The sequence below is a fragment of the Hyperolius riggenbachi genome, chromosome 1, assembly GCF_040937935.1.
Source record: "Hyperolius riggenbachi isolate aHypRig1 chromosome 1, aHypRig1.pri, whole genome shotgun sequence".
NCBI classification, from domain to species: Eukaryota; Metazoa; Chordata; class Amphibia; order Anura; family Hyperoliidae; genus Hyperolius; species Hyperolius riggenbachi.
In genome coordinates this window covers 231,802,333-231,821,457 of record NC_090646.1, presented here as the reverse complement: position 1 = coordinate 231,821,457, position 19,125 = coordinate 231,802,333, and the positions used below count along the sequence as shown (strand labels likewise).

Below are 19,125 nucleotides of genomic sequence, written 5' to 3'. Positions count from 1 at the left end.
GCTGCTATGAGAGGGAGAGAAGCTTTTTACAACGGCATTATCAGGATCTTTATCAGACAGAAAACAGAAGAAAAGGAACACACATTCCTGAAATCTTTGATGCTAGGAATACACTATACGTTTCTGCAGCAGATAGATGGGTTCGATAGATCATTTCTGACATGTCCGATTTCACGTTCAACCGTTTTGCCGCTCAATTTCTGATAGAAGTGAATGGAAAAAGATAAGAAAAATGAGCGGAAGATAAGAGACTCAAGCAGCAGAAATGCATCATGTATTCCCAGCATAACCCCTTACCACCATCTGAATAAGATTCTTTCAGCAAGGTGATTATTAAACTATACACTGAGGAGTTGATAGCAACCCCCCTGTGCAGGGAAATAGTCTTGCCCTTTAAGAGCCTGACACTTTGGTATCTAAAACCAGGGCTGTGAAGTTGGTACAGAAATCATCCGACTCCGACTCCTCAGTTTATGAAACCACTGACTCCGACTCCAACTCCAGGTACCCAAAATGGCTCAGACTCCTCGACTCCGACTCCTTAGTCTAATACATACCAGGGCTGTAGATTTGGTACACAAATCATTCGACTCCAACTCCTAAGTTTATGAAACCACCGAGTCCAACTCAGACTCCAGGTACACAAAATTGCTCCGACTCCTCGAATCTGACTCCGACTCCACAGCCCTGTCTAAAACTGACAGAGGATTTTACAGCAGAGAGGCAGAGCTGTGAGAGGAAGGAAATTGCTCCTAGTACTTGTGGTAATGTGTGTCCTAACATACAGCATTTAAAAAAAATGCTTTAATCAATAGTATTCCTTTAATCCTGAACAATCATTTTGATCAGTGAAAGCCTACTTTCTGTACACAGCTTTAGAATTCAGATTTTGTTGAACTATAGGTGAACTACAATCATTGATGAACGTTTTAATTTGTATTTTTGTATTACATGTGTTTCACTTTGGTATTTTGGGAGTTGAAAGATAGCTTTTTTTTTTTTAGAGTTTCAAATGTTCTCAGGATAAGATTCATACAACACAGATACATCTTTTGAATCCGCATATGTAACAAATATGTAACAAATTTCTTATTTGACTTGAAGGTTGAACATGAGCATAGAGCCCCTGATTGCCGACTGGGCAAAAAAGAAGGTCGTCCTTTCTCAGGAGTCACTGCGTGTTTGGATTTCTGCGCTCATTCCCACCGAGACCTGCACAATATGCAAAATGGGAGCACGCTGGTAAGTCAAATTGTAACTTATAGAGTTGTCTTACTAGGGAAGTAGATAACGTACAGATTTGCTAAAACCATATGCTGATGTGAGTAAGGATTACCTGGGATTCCCATTCTGTGTCACTGGGATGTATTGCATCATGTGATGCCAAGAATCTTAAAGTGGGGAATGTAATGCAGTCAGATCTTTTGGTGGCATTCACCAATGATTACCACAAAGCGGATCAGTTCATCTTGGCGTGTGGCTCTGAAAGCCGAGCGCCGAAGCTGGGCGCCGTCATAGCAGTAATGCTATGATGTGCGCCCCGCGTAGCGGTAATTCGGGGCTCTGGCGGCTGCCAGCCCCCGAATTACATCTCCCTCCGAGCTGCGACAACTCGGAGGGGGAATAGTATTTAACGCCGCCTGTGAGTTTAGCGGCAGTGGGGAAAGCCATCATTCAGCTCTCCCCACGCCGAACTGAGCGGCGCTGTCATAATATGTACTGGCCACAAAGAATTGTGAAATGGAACATACTGATGAAACCAAAATTTGTTTACAGCTAATTGTAAATGTGCCCTTAAATGTTAAAGCACTGTGCCCTTACATAAATCCAGGGAAGGGCCGGGACAAGGTTTTCCAGCACCAGAGGTAGACACCATGTACCCCTCCCGTATGCAGCATTCCCTAGATTTAAGCCTTGATATTTGTATCTATTACGGATTTACTGAAACATTTCCTCAGAAGTCACTCTGTTCCTTACAGGTACACTCCTATGGCCCTATTCTCACATCAGTATGGCTGAATTACCCTTGCATAACAACAAGATCCATCAGCAGATGTCAACAGGTTTAGGAATACTCATTGGATTATAATCTGTCCAACAGAGCACTGCCTTTTATTGGTTCTGAAACCTTTAGATAGTACCCAAAATGTATGTGGAAATAAGCAGAATGCTCTTTGGTCCAAAACCAAAATCCGATCTTCTTTGAACCTTTTCTTCCAGGTTTGCACTTTAACCAGAGAAGACAATCGTGAAATTGGGAAAACCCCTGAGGATGAACAGCTGCATGTGTTACCTCTTTACAAAGTTTCTAATGTGGACGAGTTTGGCAGTGCAGAGGCCCAGGAAGAGAAGAAAAGAACAGGTGCTATCCAGGTTCTGGCATCTTTTCGCAGGCAAGTGAGGATGTTGGCAGAGCCTGTAAAGACATGCAGACAGAAGAAAATGGAAGCAAAGAAAGCAGCAGCAGAGAAGCTCGCTTCATCCCAGGAAAATAACTCTAGTAAAAGTGAAAAGGAGAAGCCCACACGTCACAAGAATTCACACTCAGAAGCTGCTAATCATGAAAAACATCTAGCAGGTAAATCACACTGCAAAAACACTGTTACCATTCTGCTAGGCTTCCTCATATCACTGAATGAGTGTAACATCACAACCATTGTGTCCATCTGGCAATCTTTATAAACGTTTAGCATTATGGTCAAGCAACTAATATTTTTAAAGTGGAATTATGCTCCCAAAGCTAAAATTTAATCAATCACTCTTAGTTACAAAAAAGAACATTTAAAAGCATTTCCTCACATTCCCTGTGTGTAAAAACTCTGCAGAGAGCAGTAAAAGCTTGCTAATCTTGGGTTCATCGGCAAATATAATAATTGCCGACCAGCAGACACTATCTCAGAGTCGTGTTAATTTACAAAAACGTGGTAATACTGCTGTGCATAGACAGTGCACGGCAGTATTACTCTTATTTCTGCACGCAAGTACCGCAAGTTCCGCTATTATCGCGATCAGCTGTACTCGAGTTATGCTACCATTGCTACTGTCACACGCTACTAACAAGCATTACTGTTAGTAACGCTTGTTACCATAGCAACTCACGGTACTTACGGGCGGATATTACCGCAATTTTGTGAGTCATCCACAGTATGTCTTCACTCCGTCCCCCCCCCCCCCCCTCCTTTTTTGGTGATGTGACGCAGCTGCTGCCAGGGCTATGTGTCTGTTTAGCAGAGGGAGGGGCATATATATATATATATAGTTTTTATTGAATATACTGTATTTGCGTAACAAAAGGCCTGTCCCGGAAATGTTTGCCTTCTGCTTCTACTGCTCTCTGCAGTGAAAATAAACATTTTTACACACAAAGATTGCTTGGAAATGCTCACAAATGCTCTTTTACTCTTAACTAAGAGTAGTTTGGAGAATATAATCCCACTTAAAGAATAAAGGGTGTTTGCAGCATTTAAAAAAAAAATTACTAAAAATCGTTTGTTTGGATGAAATGTGGAGAGGAGTTGCACATGAAAAAGAGCAACCTGATGAGTTATGTAATCAGCAAGGTTAGTTCCCAGCAAAAGGCACACTTAGGCCTCGATTCATAAAGCATTATTCCAGTAATGCAGAAAACAGCTGACTTTACCAAGAACTTAGAAAAATGTCAATTTATAAAGGCTGTTACTGCATGGAAAGTTTAAATTACTGAGAAGTGAGGTAAATTACCGACTTGTGCAGTAAATACCTGAACAAATGTCAGTAAATGTCAATTCATAAAGACTGGAACATGCTGTAAAGCCCAGAAACATTACTGGCAGCTCTGATGTGGCATAAACAGTGCAGAGACTGTGCGGAGCCGTTACTCACATAAGCAGAAGCAGAGAAAGCTATGACTGACAGGAGCAGAGAGCCAATAGAAACAGCTCCTGTCTCCTGCAAGTCCCGCTGATCAGATGCTGATAGGTTGTGAAGGCTTCTATGGAGGAACAAGCTTTTCTACCCCCCAGGCAGTGAGCAGAAAGAACGGAACAAAGGAGGTTTCCCCTGCAGCCCTTTGGCCATTTAACCTTTTAGGTTTCTGTTTGAAGATGTGGAGGAGCTAGTGGGGAAATCACCTAAGCAGGGCATGTTTAAAGTCTCTTGGAATTCATCTAAGCTGTTGCAATTAAATAAAATGCAAAGAAAGACTAATAGACAGATTCACAGCAACAAAGGCAGTATAACAACACATGTACATTCTAAAGGGATGTCACTATGCCTCTTACTATTGTATTGCCCTCACTGTATGGAACAGCTTGTAACAACACAGAGACAGCTCCACACTGCTCTGCTGTTACCGAACAGGTTTTTGTTAATAGGCTTTGGTTAATTACTGAACTTCTATCGCACCGGTGAAATTTTTTATGAATTAGCAGACAAAAGTGTAAAATACCAAATACGGTATTTTAACGACCTGATTTTGTTACCACACAGCCCTTTATGAACCGAGGCCTTATTGTACATTTTAAGTAGAAAAATATATACAAAATAAGCCATGTTACACAGAATCTATCATTGTGAAAAGTCAAAACTGCAGTAATAATATTATGAAAAAAAAAATGGCCATAATTTGTAAAATTGATCCAAAATGCTAAAATGAACGATTTAGTTCATCTTACCCTTTCATGCCATGGACAGTTTACCATTTTTTTCAATTAGCAATGATCACCTTCATTACAGGGATTTTCCACGGATTGTGTGCCAATCGATAATATTGATCATGGGTAGCTGGGTGATCATTCTGTGAGTTGTCTTGTCTGCCACACTCTGTTGAAAAACAGTGATTTAGTTTGTTTAGTCAAGTCTCCGTGCTGTTAAAGGACAACTGAAGCGAGAGGGATATGGAGTCTGCAATATTTATTTCCTTTTAAGCAATAGCAGTTGCCAAGCATATGCATATCAGGTTTCTGACATTATTGTCAGATTTGACAAGATTAGCTGCATGCTTGTTTCTGTTGTTATTCAGACACTAATGCAGCCAAATAGATCAGCAAGGCTGCCAGGCAACTGGTGTTGTTGTTTAAAAGGAAATAAACATGGCAGCCGCCATATTCTTCTCACTTCAGTTGTTCTCTTCAGGCTATTCTTTTACACAGGTTTCATTCACAAGTATTCAGGCTATTCTTGTGTTTAACAAATTAAATATAAGTGAGAAATCATAAAATGAGCTAAAACTATTTCTATCTTAATGTTATAATATCTGTGAATATTTGAGCACACCTGAAATGTACTTAGTATGTTTGTGAAATCAACTTTATGTCCTAAATGATAATCAGTGTTTATTTTGTTGTAGCTGGTTGTGCTGTGCATTCAGGGTAAGTCTTTACAAAGTAACTTCTGTACCTCAACACAATGGGACGTTTTCTTAATTCGTACATAAGAAGTGTTTCATAAACGAAGTTTTGGTTCTGGTTGGTGACCTGCTTCCAACTGAACACATTTTTGCATGTGTGCACTGGGTGTCATTCAGATGTTTACTATAGAAAATTGAATTAACGTTGTTTTATTAGTATATGCTGTGTGTTTTTGTTTTATTAGATATTGTAATTTTTTTTACATTTAATTACAGAAATCATGCGTCTTTCAGGACAAACCACACAGCCAGGCTCTACGCCTAACACAAGTCGTCCAAACCCTATGAATTCATTTCCCGCAACAGACACAAATCAAAGTTATGCAAGAATTTCCAACATGACAGACCCCTATCAAAATGCTTCTTCCGCCTACACTGGTTCTAATCATATGGATTATTTTCATGCTCCTCCAAACTCAGCTGTCTCTTGTGCCTCCACCCCAATGAACACTTACCAAGGACCCTTACATCAAGGTAGCCCATGTCCCCCATATCCATGCAATGGAAATGTCCCTTTGGAAAACAATCCTCCCTATCTCAGTCATTACCCCTCGCATCCACAACATATGTTCTACAGGTTTAAGAACCAAGAACCTGCAGCTAATCTTAACATGCCTCCAGTTCAATCATTGTACCAGCAGAGATTTGCTAATGGTAAACCCTACGGTCACAACTATATGAATTATGGAAACCAAAGCATGCAAGCAGAGGATTTTAGTGGCTGCAATTCAAAACCAAACACTCACCCCATGGGATCGTTTAATCCTTACTCTGTACATCGACCAGATAATCATTTAATGGAGTCTCTGTCAAAATCAAAGGCTAACCTCGGTTCCCAAGACTACCCTCCTCTGAACAGGAATAGTGATTACCCTCTTCCACACTCCTTCCAGGTTCATGAAAGCAATCCATCCATGGAAGGCAGGGCTGGACCTCTGCCGCTCCATGGTAAGAACAGTGACATGCATTCACATGTAGCGAATGGGATACCTGAAATGTTTCCTGGTTTTAATCATGATAGAACTAGTCATGGAGGCCTTGGTAGAGCAAATGGTGCTAATGTTCAGGAAAAGCTACCACAGGTCTCTACGCCTGTCAAAGAAGAACCAGAGGAAGTATGGTCAGACAGTGAGCAGAGCTTTCTTGATCCTGACATAGGAGGAGTGGCAGTAGCTCCAACTCATGGGTCTATTCTCATTGAATGTGCGAAGCGTGAACTTCATGCTACAACTCCATTAAAAAATCCCAATAGGAATCACCCTACTAGGGTTTCTTTAGTATTTTATCAACATAAAAGCATGAATGAGGCTAAGCATGGTATTGCATTGTGGGAAGCAAAAATGGCAGGTAAAGCCAGGGAAAAAGAAGAGGACTGTGAAAAATATGGTCCAGACTATGTTGCTCCAAAATCCTACAGTAAAAAAGCAAAGCGGGAACCTGTTGAACCAGCCCATGAGCCTGCTGAACCGACTTACCTACGGTTCATCAAGTCACTCACACAGCGGACAATAGCAATGACCACAGACTCCCAAGTCACAACATCTCCATACGCCTTAACACGGGTTACAGGTCCTTACAACAGATATATCTAGTCTGTTTACCTCATATACATCAGAGTGGTCCACCATTTTCCTATAGGCTAGTCTATGTGGTTGTTTGGAATGTTGTGGCAGAGATGTTACAGTATTTGAGTAGTCAGTAATTTGACCTATGGGGTAAGAATACCAGCAAAAAAAGAAACAGTATCCTCATCATCACTCTTCTCTTTTTTGACTCCCAGTCAGTCACATAACATGTCAAACAAGAGGATACTATCATCCTATGCAATGGTGTTCCTCAGCTATCAAACACAGGTTTTATTGGATGAAGCATAATAGTATTTTGTATTGATTTCCTTATCACATTGTATATCTGTGACCATTTTTATAAAACAAATATGTTTAGTTTAGGAGCCAGAGATAAACTTGCTTAGTGTTATAACATCAGGAATCTTACAAAGACCTTGTGGTGCTGACTTCCTATTGTGCTAAATGATACTGGAATTGCAGTTTTTTATCTAGGGTATATAATCTTAACTAAGACCTCCAATATCCTGATGTAGTATGGAATCACGGATCACAATATATATTTAATTTAAACACTGAAAATATTGGGACATTCTGAAAACAATAATGGTGCTATCATTTGTCTCTTTAATAATAATGCCTTGACAAACAAGTTCAGTGAATATACATGAAATATTAATTATTTACTTCTGAACTTTCATCAAAACTATGCTTTTAAATGCCATTTTAAATTAGCTGTCTTTTATATTTGTCATTTTATTATCTAAGTTACTGTTTTATCAATAATGAGCCTACAACTGAACCTTCTTCTTGCATTGGAGACACACACACACACACACACACACACCACACACACACACACACACACACACACACACACACACACACACACACACACACACACACACACACACACACACACACACACACACACACACACACACACACACACTAAGAAGTGATGAGGGTTGCACAATAAAGTGTCCTTTGATGTTAACCTGGGCCAAATAGTGACAGTTAACGTGCCACACAAATGTGAAATATTGGGGCAATGGAAGCCATGTATTGTTTTAGGCTCTCCCCCAATCTGCACGTTCAGTCTTCACTAAAACCCATGTAAATATATTTAATTCTGAGCAAAATGAAGGACTATTGGAAAATATTGTATAGTTTTTGAGAGCTTTTGTTTGTTGGTAAAACAAAATCACTTTCCTTTTTACCGCTCATGTAGACCAGAGTAATTCTAGCAACAATTTGACAACATTTTTTACCTCTGATTTCAATTTCCCTTGCAGATGTGCCATTATTAGAGAGATACAGTGACTCCAGAAAGGTCACTAACCCTACTGTTAGAATATGGGTAGAAAGCACTTACTGGCATTTCTGTTGTTGTGTTAATGGACCCTCAGCACATGGAACTTGAGGCTTAATGGAGTTTCATTAATTTACTTGCTTACCACCACAAGCAGCAAGTATCCCTGCTCAAATTCAAGTAGTTCAATTAGTATGTTAATGTTTAACATTACAACTAAATTAAATGGCTATATTTGGTACTGATGCAAAAACAGTAGTTTGAATACAATTTTTATATACGATAGTTTGGCTCTAGGTTGGCAACAAAGTAACTTTATTAATTATAACTTGTTGTCTGCAAATAATTATTATCATAATAATACATAGTATTCTTATGCATCACTTTTAATATTTATTGTTATAAAATGAATACTTATTAGCAGCCTTGAGTAGCAAACATGGAAATCCTAAAAAGCAGAACTGACGGCTAGCAAATTCAAGCCACTATGTGTTGATCAACTAGAGTGGTCCTTAATTGGCCTGTTTTTGTCCAATTATCGACTACCGGCTAGTTGATCAGGAGCTTTTATTTTCTTGCCACCGCTTCCTCTTCCCATATAAAGGAGATTTCCATGTTAGTTAGATGAATTCTCTACTCATCCCTGCTCATCAGCACTGGTATTTCTACATCATTCTGCCTTTTATCATCTGTCTTAGTGTAATAAAACCGGGATCATTTTAAAGACTGGGAGGATATAATTTGTGTCCAAGTTGCTTTCAACTAGTTTTTATAATTCAGCCCATTAGCCATGCTGTGTTACAGAATAATTAGTATATTGATGGTTTAGTGGCGAAAAGGTGCAATCTGAAATATAGGCATATGGATATTACATGGGTATTTTATATAACAATAAATAAAGTGTAAGTTATTCTGAAAAGTAAAATCCCTGCTAAATCCAATACTAAGCTTACATCCACTTTTAACTTACCTGGGGCTTCTTGCATCCCATTGGAGACATACTGTGCCCGTGACATTCCATCGAATCCCTCCAGAAATGTTATACATATTTTATACATTGCAGGCGACCCCCGCAAAGCTGGCCGGCCACGCACACCCTTATTGCGCTTTCAGTGCCGGCAACATTCTGCACATACACAGTACCGAAAAGGCGCTACTGCGGAAGCACAGAACACTCCCAGCAGCGGGAGTGCGATGAGGGTATGCGTGGCTCGGGGCCGGACATGCGCAGTAGCCTCCAATTGGCGACAATAGGCCGGCTATGCAGGGGTCGCCGCTGCTTGCTGGAGGGACGCAGAAGGACGGTGCAGGCACAGGGTGACTTCATTGGGCTGCAAGACGCCCCAGGTAAGTTAAACTGCTTTTTTGGCTTCAATAACCCTTTAAAGAGACACTGAAGTGAAAAAAAAATATGATATAATGAATTGGTTGTGTACTATGAATAATTACTAGAAGATTAGCAGCAAAGAAAATATTCTCATATTTTTATTTTCAGGTATATAGTGTGTTTTCTAACATTGCATCATTCTCTAATATGTGCAGATTACACAACACTCTGCATTCAAAATGATTCTTTCAGAGCAGTCTGTGAACTAATGACCTCTCCTCTAGCAGATAAAAAGAAAACTGTTCACTTATAGTTGAGATAATAAAAGTCAGAAGACAGTCCTCTCCGCGACTTTGAAAGTCGTAGAGATTAATGGCTTTTTTGCATAGAGATAACAACTGTAGTTTCTTAACTCTTCCTGTACTGGAAACAATTACACTGATGTATCTGATCTTAATGTTTTATCTCTTAGCTGTGCTACACATACAAATCATAATATCATAATTTTTTTTTCGCTTCAGTGTCTCTTTAAACCTTTAGACAGATATAAAGGCAGGTCTGATTATGTCTAGTACGGTATATAGGTATGTACCTACAACAATCTTCATGATCCAGTAGGACTAATCAGCTGCCATACTTCAAAGAATAGCTTTTGATGTCCCTGCCCATAGCACATATGACTACTCCCTTGTTACCTGGAGCAATATTGAGTTGCTTGATATCCTGTTTTATACATTATTATGCCCTGAAGAACATGTATGCAAGTAAATTGTTTTGAATTTCATGTAGTGAGCCATTGGAGCAGACAGTCTTAGATGAAATGCAATTAACTTAGTTACATCTAATGCTAAAAGATGATCAGTGACTATTTGATATGGGTTGCACCACATGATTGCTGCATTCCCTGCTGGTCATGAGTCCCTTGTTTTATGCACATTAACCTTTTTCTGTCTTCATGATAATTAATTCTGATGGAACAAAACATGGGTGTCTAAAAAGAAATGCAAATGTAAGCACATGTATAAAAATAAAAGTATATTATTATTATTATTATTAATAATTGTTAGCCTTTTAGGAACATTATGTGTGCTTACATTCTGTATAATACTGTTGAATATGCAGTATTTTGTATACCTAGAGTGGTTAAAATGCCTGTTGCCTGTTACTGCTCCTTTTCTTTCAATGTTACTTCTCATATGTACTGTTTAATTTGGAAGCTGTTTACATACTAACAAAATAAGCTTTTTAAAGAGAGTTTGTGCAGCTGCATGTCTCAGACTAGAGGCAGTTTAATAGACAAATGGTTATACGGCCTTGCTGCAAGTTGATCTTAACAAAAAAGTAACTTTGTTAAGAATTTAGTGCTAAATGCAGTTTTAATTAGCTAACCAAATGGCTCAGTCATAAAGTGGAATTTAATTAATCAAGCAGAATTTTACCCACCAGTCCCTGCATGTGTTGCTGTATAACATGACACTCGCTTGTAATCATAGAGCCATGGTGGCTGCCATCTTGACCTATGGTACTTCTTAAAACTTCTTCTCTATAGATTGTAATGCCAGGTCCACAGTGCTTTTTAGAATGATTATCTGGAATACATAATCAGATTGGGCATTGTGATTTTCTTGATACTTATAATTAGCATACATATTTCAGATGTATGTCTCATCAAGTAGTAGACATGCAAAAATATCCACTGGCCAAATGTGAGAGTTAATTGTTTGGATCAGTTGGTTGTGTAGGGTTATCCATCACCCTGTTACAAATCTGCACTATAACAGATAGCCAGGGCAGTGCATTATCTTTATTAAGATTCAGCAGTGAAGTGCATATGGATCGCTTGCATGTTTCAAACTAGTGCCCCTTCTTAAAGGACCACTATCGCAAAACAAATTTAAATTTGTACGTATGCATATGTATACAATGTTTCTGTAACTTACAGTAGATAGTAAAATTCTGACAGGTTTTGGACCAGTCCATCTCCTCAAAGGGGGATTCTCAGGGATTTCTTTGTTTTCAAACACTTACTGAGCAGCAGATGCTCAGTCCAACTGCCAGAATAGTGTGCAAGTGGGTAGGATGGCTGACCTGCATCTTTGTATAGATCCTTTCCAGGGAGTACTTTTGTAAAGAATGAAGGAAATACTGAGACTCCCCCATGAGGAAACTGACTAGTCCAAAACCCGTCAGTTCTGTCAGACTTGTATTACCTACTGTAAGTGACAACAACATAGCAGAAAAATAATTTAAAACTTATTTTGCTATGTGGCCATCCATAGTACTTTACTAATTTATAGCAGTAAAGGGAAACCACTGGTATTGGTAGAGCTCTGACGGTTGTATTCAACAAGCATTGTAGCCAGATGATCAGCATCACAGCCAGGAAACTAGCATTAGGTAAAATCTGGTGACGATAACAGGCTGTAAAGTAGAGATTATTCTTTTCTTACCACTTAAATTTTACTAAAGCAGAAATTAGAGAGATATACGTGATTGATTCAGTCATGCGATTGATTTTCCAGGCGCTGACTGGCTGGTCACAATCGATTATCATGTGTCACGTCTGCTTCCTGTGTAGGTAAAAACACAAAGCAGAAATAACTCATAATCACATAATCAATGAAATACATTTCTGTAATTAATCCTGTAAATTAGGTATACACTTGTTTTACCACTGGGATGTGGTAAACAAGTGATATGTATCTGATTTCAATCATAATCACTTTGCCCCTCTGGATATTGGATCAGATCTCAGTAGACATCTGACCTAATATCCCTTACATCAAAGCATCCACAAGTTTTGTATTTTCCATTTCAATACTAAAATAGCAAGAGGTTTCAGATAACCAAAAATGGCCAATCAGACATCTGTAGTCTCATGTGCAAGTCCCAGGGCCGGGCCGAGGCATAGGCTGGATAGGCTTCAGCCTCAGGGCGCAGTGTAGGAGGGGGCGCAGAATTCATTCAGCTGTCATTCCTAATTGTGTTTGAAGCAGAAAGAAATAAGAAAAGGGGATACATGGCAGTGACTGCAAGCATTATAACTAGAGATTAAGGTGTTGGGGAGGTTGTGGGCCCTGTGGCGCCTCTTAGTCTAATAGCAATCAGTGTGTGATGGCTATGGTGGCAGGGATGGAGGGGCACACTTTGGTGTCTTAGCCTTGGGTGCTGGAGGACCTTGTCCCGGCTCTGGCAAGTCCTCTCAGCAGACGGACAAGATATGTTTAGGAGGGGAAAAGTTTATAATGGTGCTTGACAGTTAATGAATGCTTATGAAGTTTTAATCATTTTTTATAGACATGGCCAAAAATATGATCTGTCCTAAAACTAGGCAATGGTGACCCAATGAACAAATAATGCCAGATTTTATGTTTATTTATTTATTTATTTATGAGAGAAAATTCTACATATTTGTGTGAAGCTAAAGTATGTGAACTACTAAGCTGAATTTGGCACTAGTGGAAACGGGCCCTGAATCTAGCCAATGTACTGTCAGGCAAATTGTTTACAAATGGAATCAAATCCAACATTTTTACCCTTCCTTTGTGGATGACCAACATGGAAAACTAACAATCACACGAAGAGGTAGACCTATAATATGCTAAGAGAACTGGACCTGGGGTCGGGAATACAAATCTACATAGGTCTGGTCATGTATGGAGCTTGAGTATGACAACTTAAATTGGAATTAAGCTTCAGAAATCGAATCTCTGCTGTTTTGAAATTCTAATATTACCATTTTACAAAAATACATATGAAACATAATAATCTAATCTTGGAATAGAAATCTGGTGGAATGGATCTGAAGCGGATCAATATGGGGGAATCGACTTAAATTCCTCCAAGTTGATGTACATACTAGAAAAAATGTAACTGCAGTTGTGCTTCCCAAATAAGGTGCATCAGCTACTAAAAGCAAAGGTTCACATAGTTTTTCCGCATACAACTTTGGATCAATTTTTGTAAATAAATGCCTGTAATGTTTTGGTCTCCTTTGTTTCATTGGATACTTATTTCTAGTTTTAGGACTCATTGGATACTAATTTCTAGTTTCTAGTGTAATTTCTACTCTAAATAATAATTTTTAGGTCATATTTATGCAGAAACAATGAAAATCCAAAGAGGTTCACAAACTTTCAAGCACTACTGTAAGGTAGGAAAGCTTGTTAAATTTGTGTTTGTTCTATTAACACCAGCCCTATCTGTGCAAGGCTTTTTTCCCCACTCCAGTGGCTCAAATTAGTATGCTTGGTCAAGGTGAGTGGCCCAATAAGGGCAATGAGATGGTGCTTGTACAACTGACATCCTTCTAGTATCTGTCGGCTGCTCAATTACTGCCCCTATTTGAGTTTGTTATTGGAAAGGCCATATCTAGGCTTATATACAGATTTAATACAAAATTGTATTGTATGCAGCTTGGAATTGGATACAGTTTGCATCTACATAGCTGATCAATGAATTAGGAAGCAGTAAGGCTATTAAAAACTATGTATACCTGGTGCTAATTAAAAAAAAGGATCACATTTGCTTAACCAAAAAAATAAAATAGTTGCCCTCATTGCAGCCAGTAATGTGTTTATTTGCATGCTGCCTTGTAATTATACTTTTATTGGCCTGTTAAGAGATCCATTATACAAATGCAGCATTCACATTTGCCTGTTAGGATCACATGATGCCTATCAGGTCTGTAACTGAGTTAAGTGTATTCAGCATTTGAATTATATAATATACCGTATTGTAAATGAATACATTTCCTTTACTTGTATTTATTTTTCCACATTTCTTTTAACTACCATTTAGTAAGTTACAGCAAAGTCTCCAATATCCAGAACTTAGGCATCCAGAAGTCTCAACTAAGCAGCATGCCTGAGGTAGACAATGGGGGCTTTTGTCATTTGCAGAGTTTTAGACGCAACAGAAGCAACTTACTCATCCTCCGGGCACTATTTTCTACACTTCCGCAGCTTCCCTGCATCCATGTAAAGGTCCTTGTATGTCATGTGACCTACACAGAGGACACCAGTAAGCCGTTGGGTGCTACAGGAAGTGTAGATGTCGCCCAGAGGATCGGTAGTTGCTCCTGCTGCACCGGGAGGGGGGTGGAGGGTTGGTTGGTTGGGATAGAGCTATTTTTATTAGGCATACATATCCGGCATTAGACAATCCCCGCCTGGGCTGGATACTGGGGACTTTGCTGTACTTAAATCACCATTCACAGTAGTTTGAGTAGTAAAATGGATTATGCCCCATGATTAAAAAAAAAAGTCTTATTCTTATCATTCAGTGATTATTTACAAGCCATCCAGGCTGTGCTACTCTCATGGCTGTGTTACAAAACAAGGCAGCTGTGTTATAATTATTCTAGAATCATGAATTTGTAGAAGAAAATGATAAAAAAAAAATACCAACAATCAAGAAATGTATATTGCAGCAAATATATAAAACACATATATTTTTTTAGTTTGTTTTCTTTTAGTACTGTATATACATATATAAATATTTTCATTTTAAACAAAACATGCATAAAAACAAGTCTTGGTGACAGTTTAGGCTATTTAATACGGTGCTACTCAACCTGCTACCAATGATCATAATGTGAGATAAAGATACATGATAGGTCTAAGTTAGGGTCCTATTTGTCATTTACCTCAGCACTAGTTTGGCAGTAGGACATTGAGCAAGGTAAGGAAGAGTATTACATGGCATACCATCTGTGTATTCCAACAGCTATGACATAAACTAATCAAAACAGTTACACAACAGCTCTTCTTAATAATACTTGATACCTTAACAAGTATAACTTGAACTTCAGTTTTTTCTTCTAAAAATTCAGGGATGTTTCAGCTTTCATTCTTTCTCAAGCCAACTGATGCGGTTTCTGTAAGGCTCTCATAGGCTGTATCCTTTTCATCTTGTGTTTTTTTTTCGAAAGACAAGTCCCAGTTTTCAGTACTCTTTTTTGTGTAGTGACACCTTGTAACTGAAACTAATTGTGCAAATCTGCTGGCTATTTGTTTTCCTCACACAAATTGTAAAATATGTAAAGCTTAGAATGATTAAAATGAAAGTTGAATGCACTGAGCTAAACTAAAGGGACAAACTGTAAGGCAGGGATTTGGCAAGTGACAGTCTTACTGGGCTCATGCACCAAGATGCATCACTGGTTAATGCCATTGCTGTCTCCTGGATTGGTGGTATTAGCTATGTGTGTCACATTGTAGCACTTCATAACATATTTATGTAAATAAGAGGATGTGCTGAGCTTTCAGGTTCTCTTCATAATCTAGATGAGAGGTAGATAATTGCCAGTATCCTTATGGTCGTTCACTACAGTATTCAAGGCTGTCTAAGCAATAGTCTCTGATGCTTTTGTAAGGGCTGCATGAATCCTTGGTCACTGCATGTGATGTCAGAATGCTTTCAGTGCTCAACATAGCAAAGACGCTTAAACCCTGAGTCGGCCAGCATGAATTTGTCGCTCTGTAGGACGTCTTCAAATATTGCTTCCAGGAGGAGAACATCAGCATTTAGATGGTACTGAGCACATTAGCAATGTTACAGTGAACCCTCACACAAATATTCATCATTATGGTTACATTATGCTACTTCTGGGCACAATCTGTAGAAGTGCTGACCGAAGAGAAAGGCTTCTGTTCTGGTGACCAGCACTGAATGGAGAATTTGGGAAAATTCATATGGCTAGGAAATCAAAAGGTGCTAGTCCCAAAGTGATCAGCAGCTTGCACATTATTTTTTGGTCAGCTGCTGCTCCTTCTTCCCAGGTGAGCCGAATCTATCCATTCGTTATATCTTTATTCCAACACTACTAGAGAACAGAGGATGGGTACACGTTAGACATGTCTTAAGAAAATCTACAACAAATTGGGCCTAATTAACTGAAGACAGAAAGCGTAACTTCTTTGGTTTCTACTTTACATATTCACATATCCAGTCATGTTGAATAAAATTTTAAATATCAAAATATTCACATCTGGTAAGGTATGTTAAGTGACATAATACAAATTAAAAATGTATTTCTTTGATGTATCAGTTGAACGTGCCAATTGGCATGTGCTCACCACGGGAAGCATTTTATATATTTGCCCAGGAACCACTAAGCATAGAAGTAATCAGATGGAAGCAGGTGCAAAGAGGAACGTCATGTTGACTAGGAATCCTAAGGAATCACCAGAGATGTTTAACTTCTAAGTGAGATTGACTTCATATTGACAGCATCCCTTGTTTCTCCCAGTGGCGTAGCAACAGGGGATGCAGAGGTTGTAACCGCACCGGTGCCCTTGGACCAGAGGGGCCCACTAGGGGTCCTCCCTCTGCCACAGTATTAGCTCTTCAATGGTGCTATGCTGGTAATGATCACTTTTGTGTTTGCTATGAGTAGTGGTAATCATTAACAATCTGTTCCGCTACTCTGCCTACACCTCTCATACTGTGGATGTCCTTGCCAGGTGTTGTTGCACCATATGAATTATGTGTCAAAAGCTTGGGGGGCCTCATGTAAAAGTTGCACTGGTGCCCAAAGCCCCTTAGCCACACCACTGTTTTCAGCAAATTGATGTTAATCTCATACTACTAAGCTGCCCTATGTGGCTGGAGCTCTTATAGTAGTTAAGTTTCGTCCCTCATTATTGGCTGGTTAATATGGTGTACAGTGTTGTTATAGGCGGTCTAACCCTCATCTAGACAACATACTAAGAATTAAGACTGGAAATGAAACTTGCTAGAATGTACTTCAGTGCACGGCAACTTTTAGTGTTGATTTCCCTTTCCATTGTACAATATTTCAGAATGAATACAATAGGTACACGCATCACCGAGCTTCCTCAACCATTTTTCAAAGTCCAAATCCCCTTTAACACCTTGTCATACTGTGCAATATATCTTCAGTTGGATTATGTCTACGTCCCATTTCAACAAAATGGGAAACTTATTTTTTTTTCTGCACGTCACAAACTGTATATATGTACATTAACTTTTTTATGATCATTGTGCCTGTGCACGTTATTTTACTTTACTTTTTTTTTCCTTTTTATGTAATATTATTGTGTTTTGTTTAATACAAATATGTTTTGTTGTCATGTAAAATTACGGTATTTCCAAATGAGGCAAGACTTACAACCCACCAGATTTAGCTTTGGAGAGGAGGTGTTTTGCCTTGTGAAGAGATGGACATAATGCTTATGTTGCTATCATTAATGTGACTTTTTATTACTGTTATACTGTTATTTTATTTAAAAGAAAAGCAACACCACACACCATCATTTGCCAAACTGCTTGCAAAAGAAAAATGGCAAAAAAAGCAAGGTTGGCTTAAGAGATCAGCAGATTGTGTAAACAAGTCTGTAAATTGGTGTACAGATATGGACGCGGTAGAAGGCATTCATGAAATTGCTAGAATAGGATTCGTGAGGCTGATTATAGCCATACTTGAAAATGCTTTGAGTGTTGTCAACTTTACTTGAATGAACCCTTTCATCTTGATAGGTGCACAGTAGTGTGGTCACTTCTAAAAGCTAATAGTTGTGTATAGGACATCATGCAGTTTGACACTAAAGTAATGAAATTATGTGTGCATTTTCTCAGCGTACGTTTAGATGCTTTTCTTTCTCCCCCTTTCTGTTCCTTTTTTTCATAAAATGTTGGTATGTGTATAAAATCTAAAGATGGCTATAAATACTGTAAGTATTGTAATGTTATGTAATGAACGCAGGCTATTTGAAAACTGTTTATTATATCATTCCTGATAATGCTGAGATGTGGGTGTTTTTAATAAAATTTATATTTATTTAATGCATCTGTTTTAAAGTGACTGGTGTTTGTTGTTCTATTAATTTTGTCAAATGTATCTAGCCTAATTATATATATATATATATATATATATATATATATATATATATATATATATATATATACATATACACACACACACAGTGGGTTGCAAAAGTATTCGGCCCCCTAGAAGTTTTCCACATTTTGTCACAGTACTGCCACAAACATGCATCAATTTTATTGGAATTCCATGTGAAAGACCAATACAAAGTGGTGTACACGTGAGAAGTGGATCGAAAATCATACATCATTCCAAACATTTTTTACAAATAAATAACTGCAAAGTGGGGTGTGCGTAATTATTTGGCCCCCTGAGTCAATACTTTGTAGAACCACCTTTTGCTGCAATTATAGCTGCCAGTCTTTTAGGGTATGTCTCTACCAGCTTTGCACATCTAGAGACTGAAATCCTTGCCCATTCTTGTTTGCAAAACCGCTCCAGCTCAGTCAGATTAAATGGACAGCGTTTGTGAACAGCAGTTTTCAGATCTTGCCACAGATTCTCGATTGGATTTAGATATGGACTTTGACTGGGCCATTCTAACACATAGATATGTTTTGTTTTAAACCATTCCATTGTTGCCCTGGCTTTATGTTTAGGGTCATTGTCCTGATGGAAGGTGAACCTCCGCCCAAGTCTCAAGTCTTTTGCAGTCTCCAAGAGGTTTTCTTCCAAGTTTGCCCTGTA

At 38.7% G+C, this 19,125-nt stretch overlaps 1 protein-coding gene across 1 annotated transcript in view; it reads left to right on the top strand.

The window, feature by feature from the left end:
* The window catches only part of TET2 (tet methylcytosine dioxygenase 2), a 115,853-nt gene extending 97,451 nt beyond the window's left edge, over positions 1-18,402 (top strand). Inside the window, exons 8-10 of the mRNA XM_068231395.1 lie at positions 1,105-1,242; positions 2,221-2,578; positions 5,603-18,402. Coding sequence (XP_068087496.1) covers positions 1,105-1,242; positions 2,221-2,578; positions 5,603-6,978 — 1,872 coding nt within the window. The 3' untranslated portion in view covers positions 6,979-18,402. The remainder of the gene's footprint in view (positions 1-1,104; positions 1,243-2,220; positions 2,579-5,602) is intronic.
* The last annotated feature ends 723 nt before the right edge of the window (positions 18,403-19,125 follow it).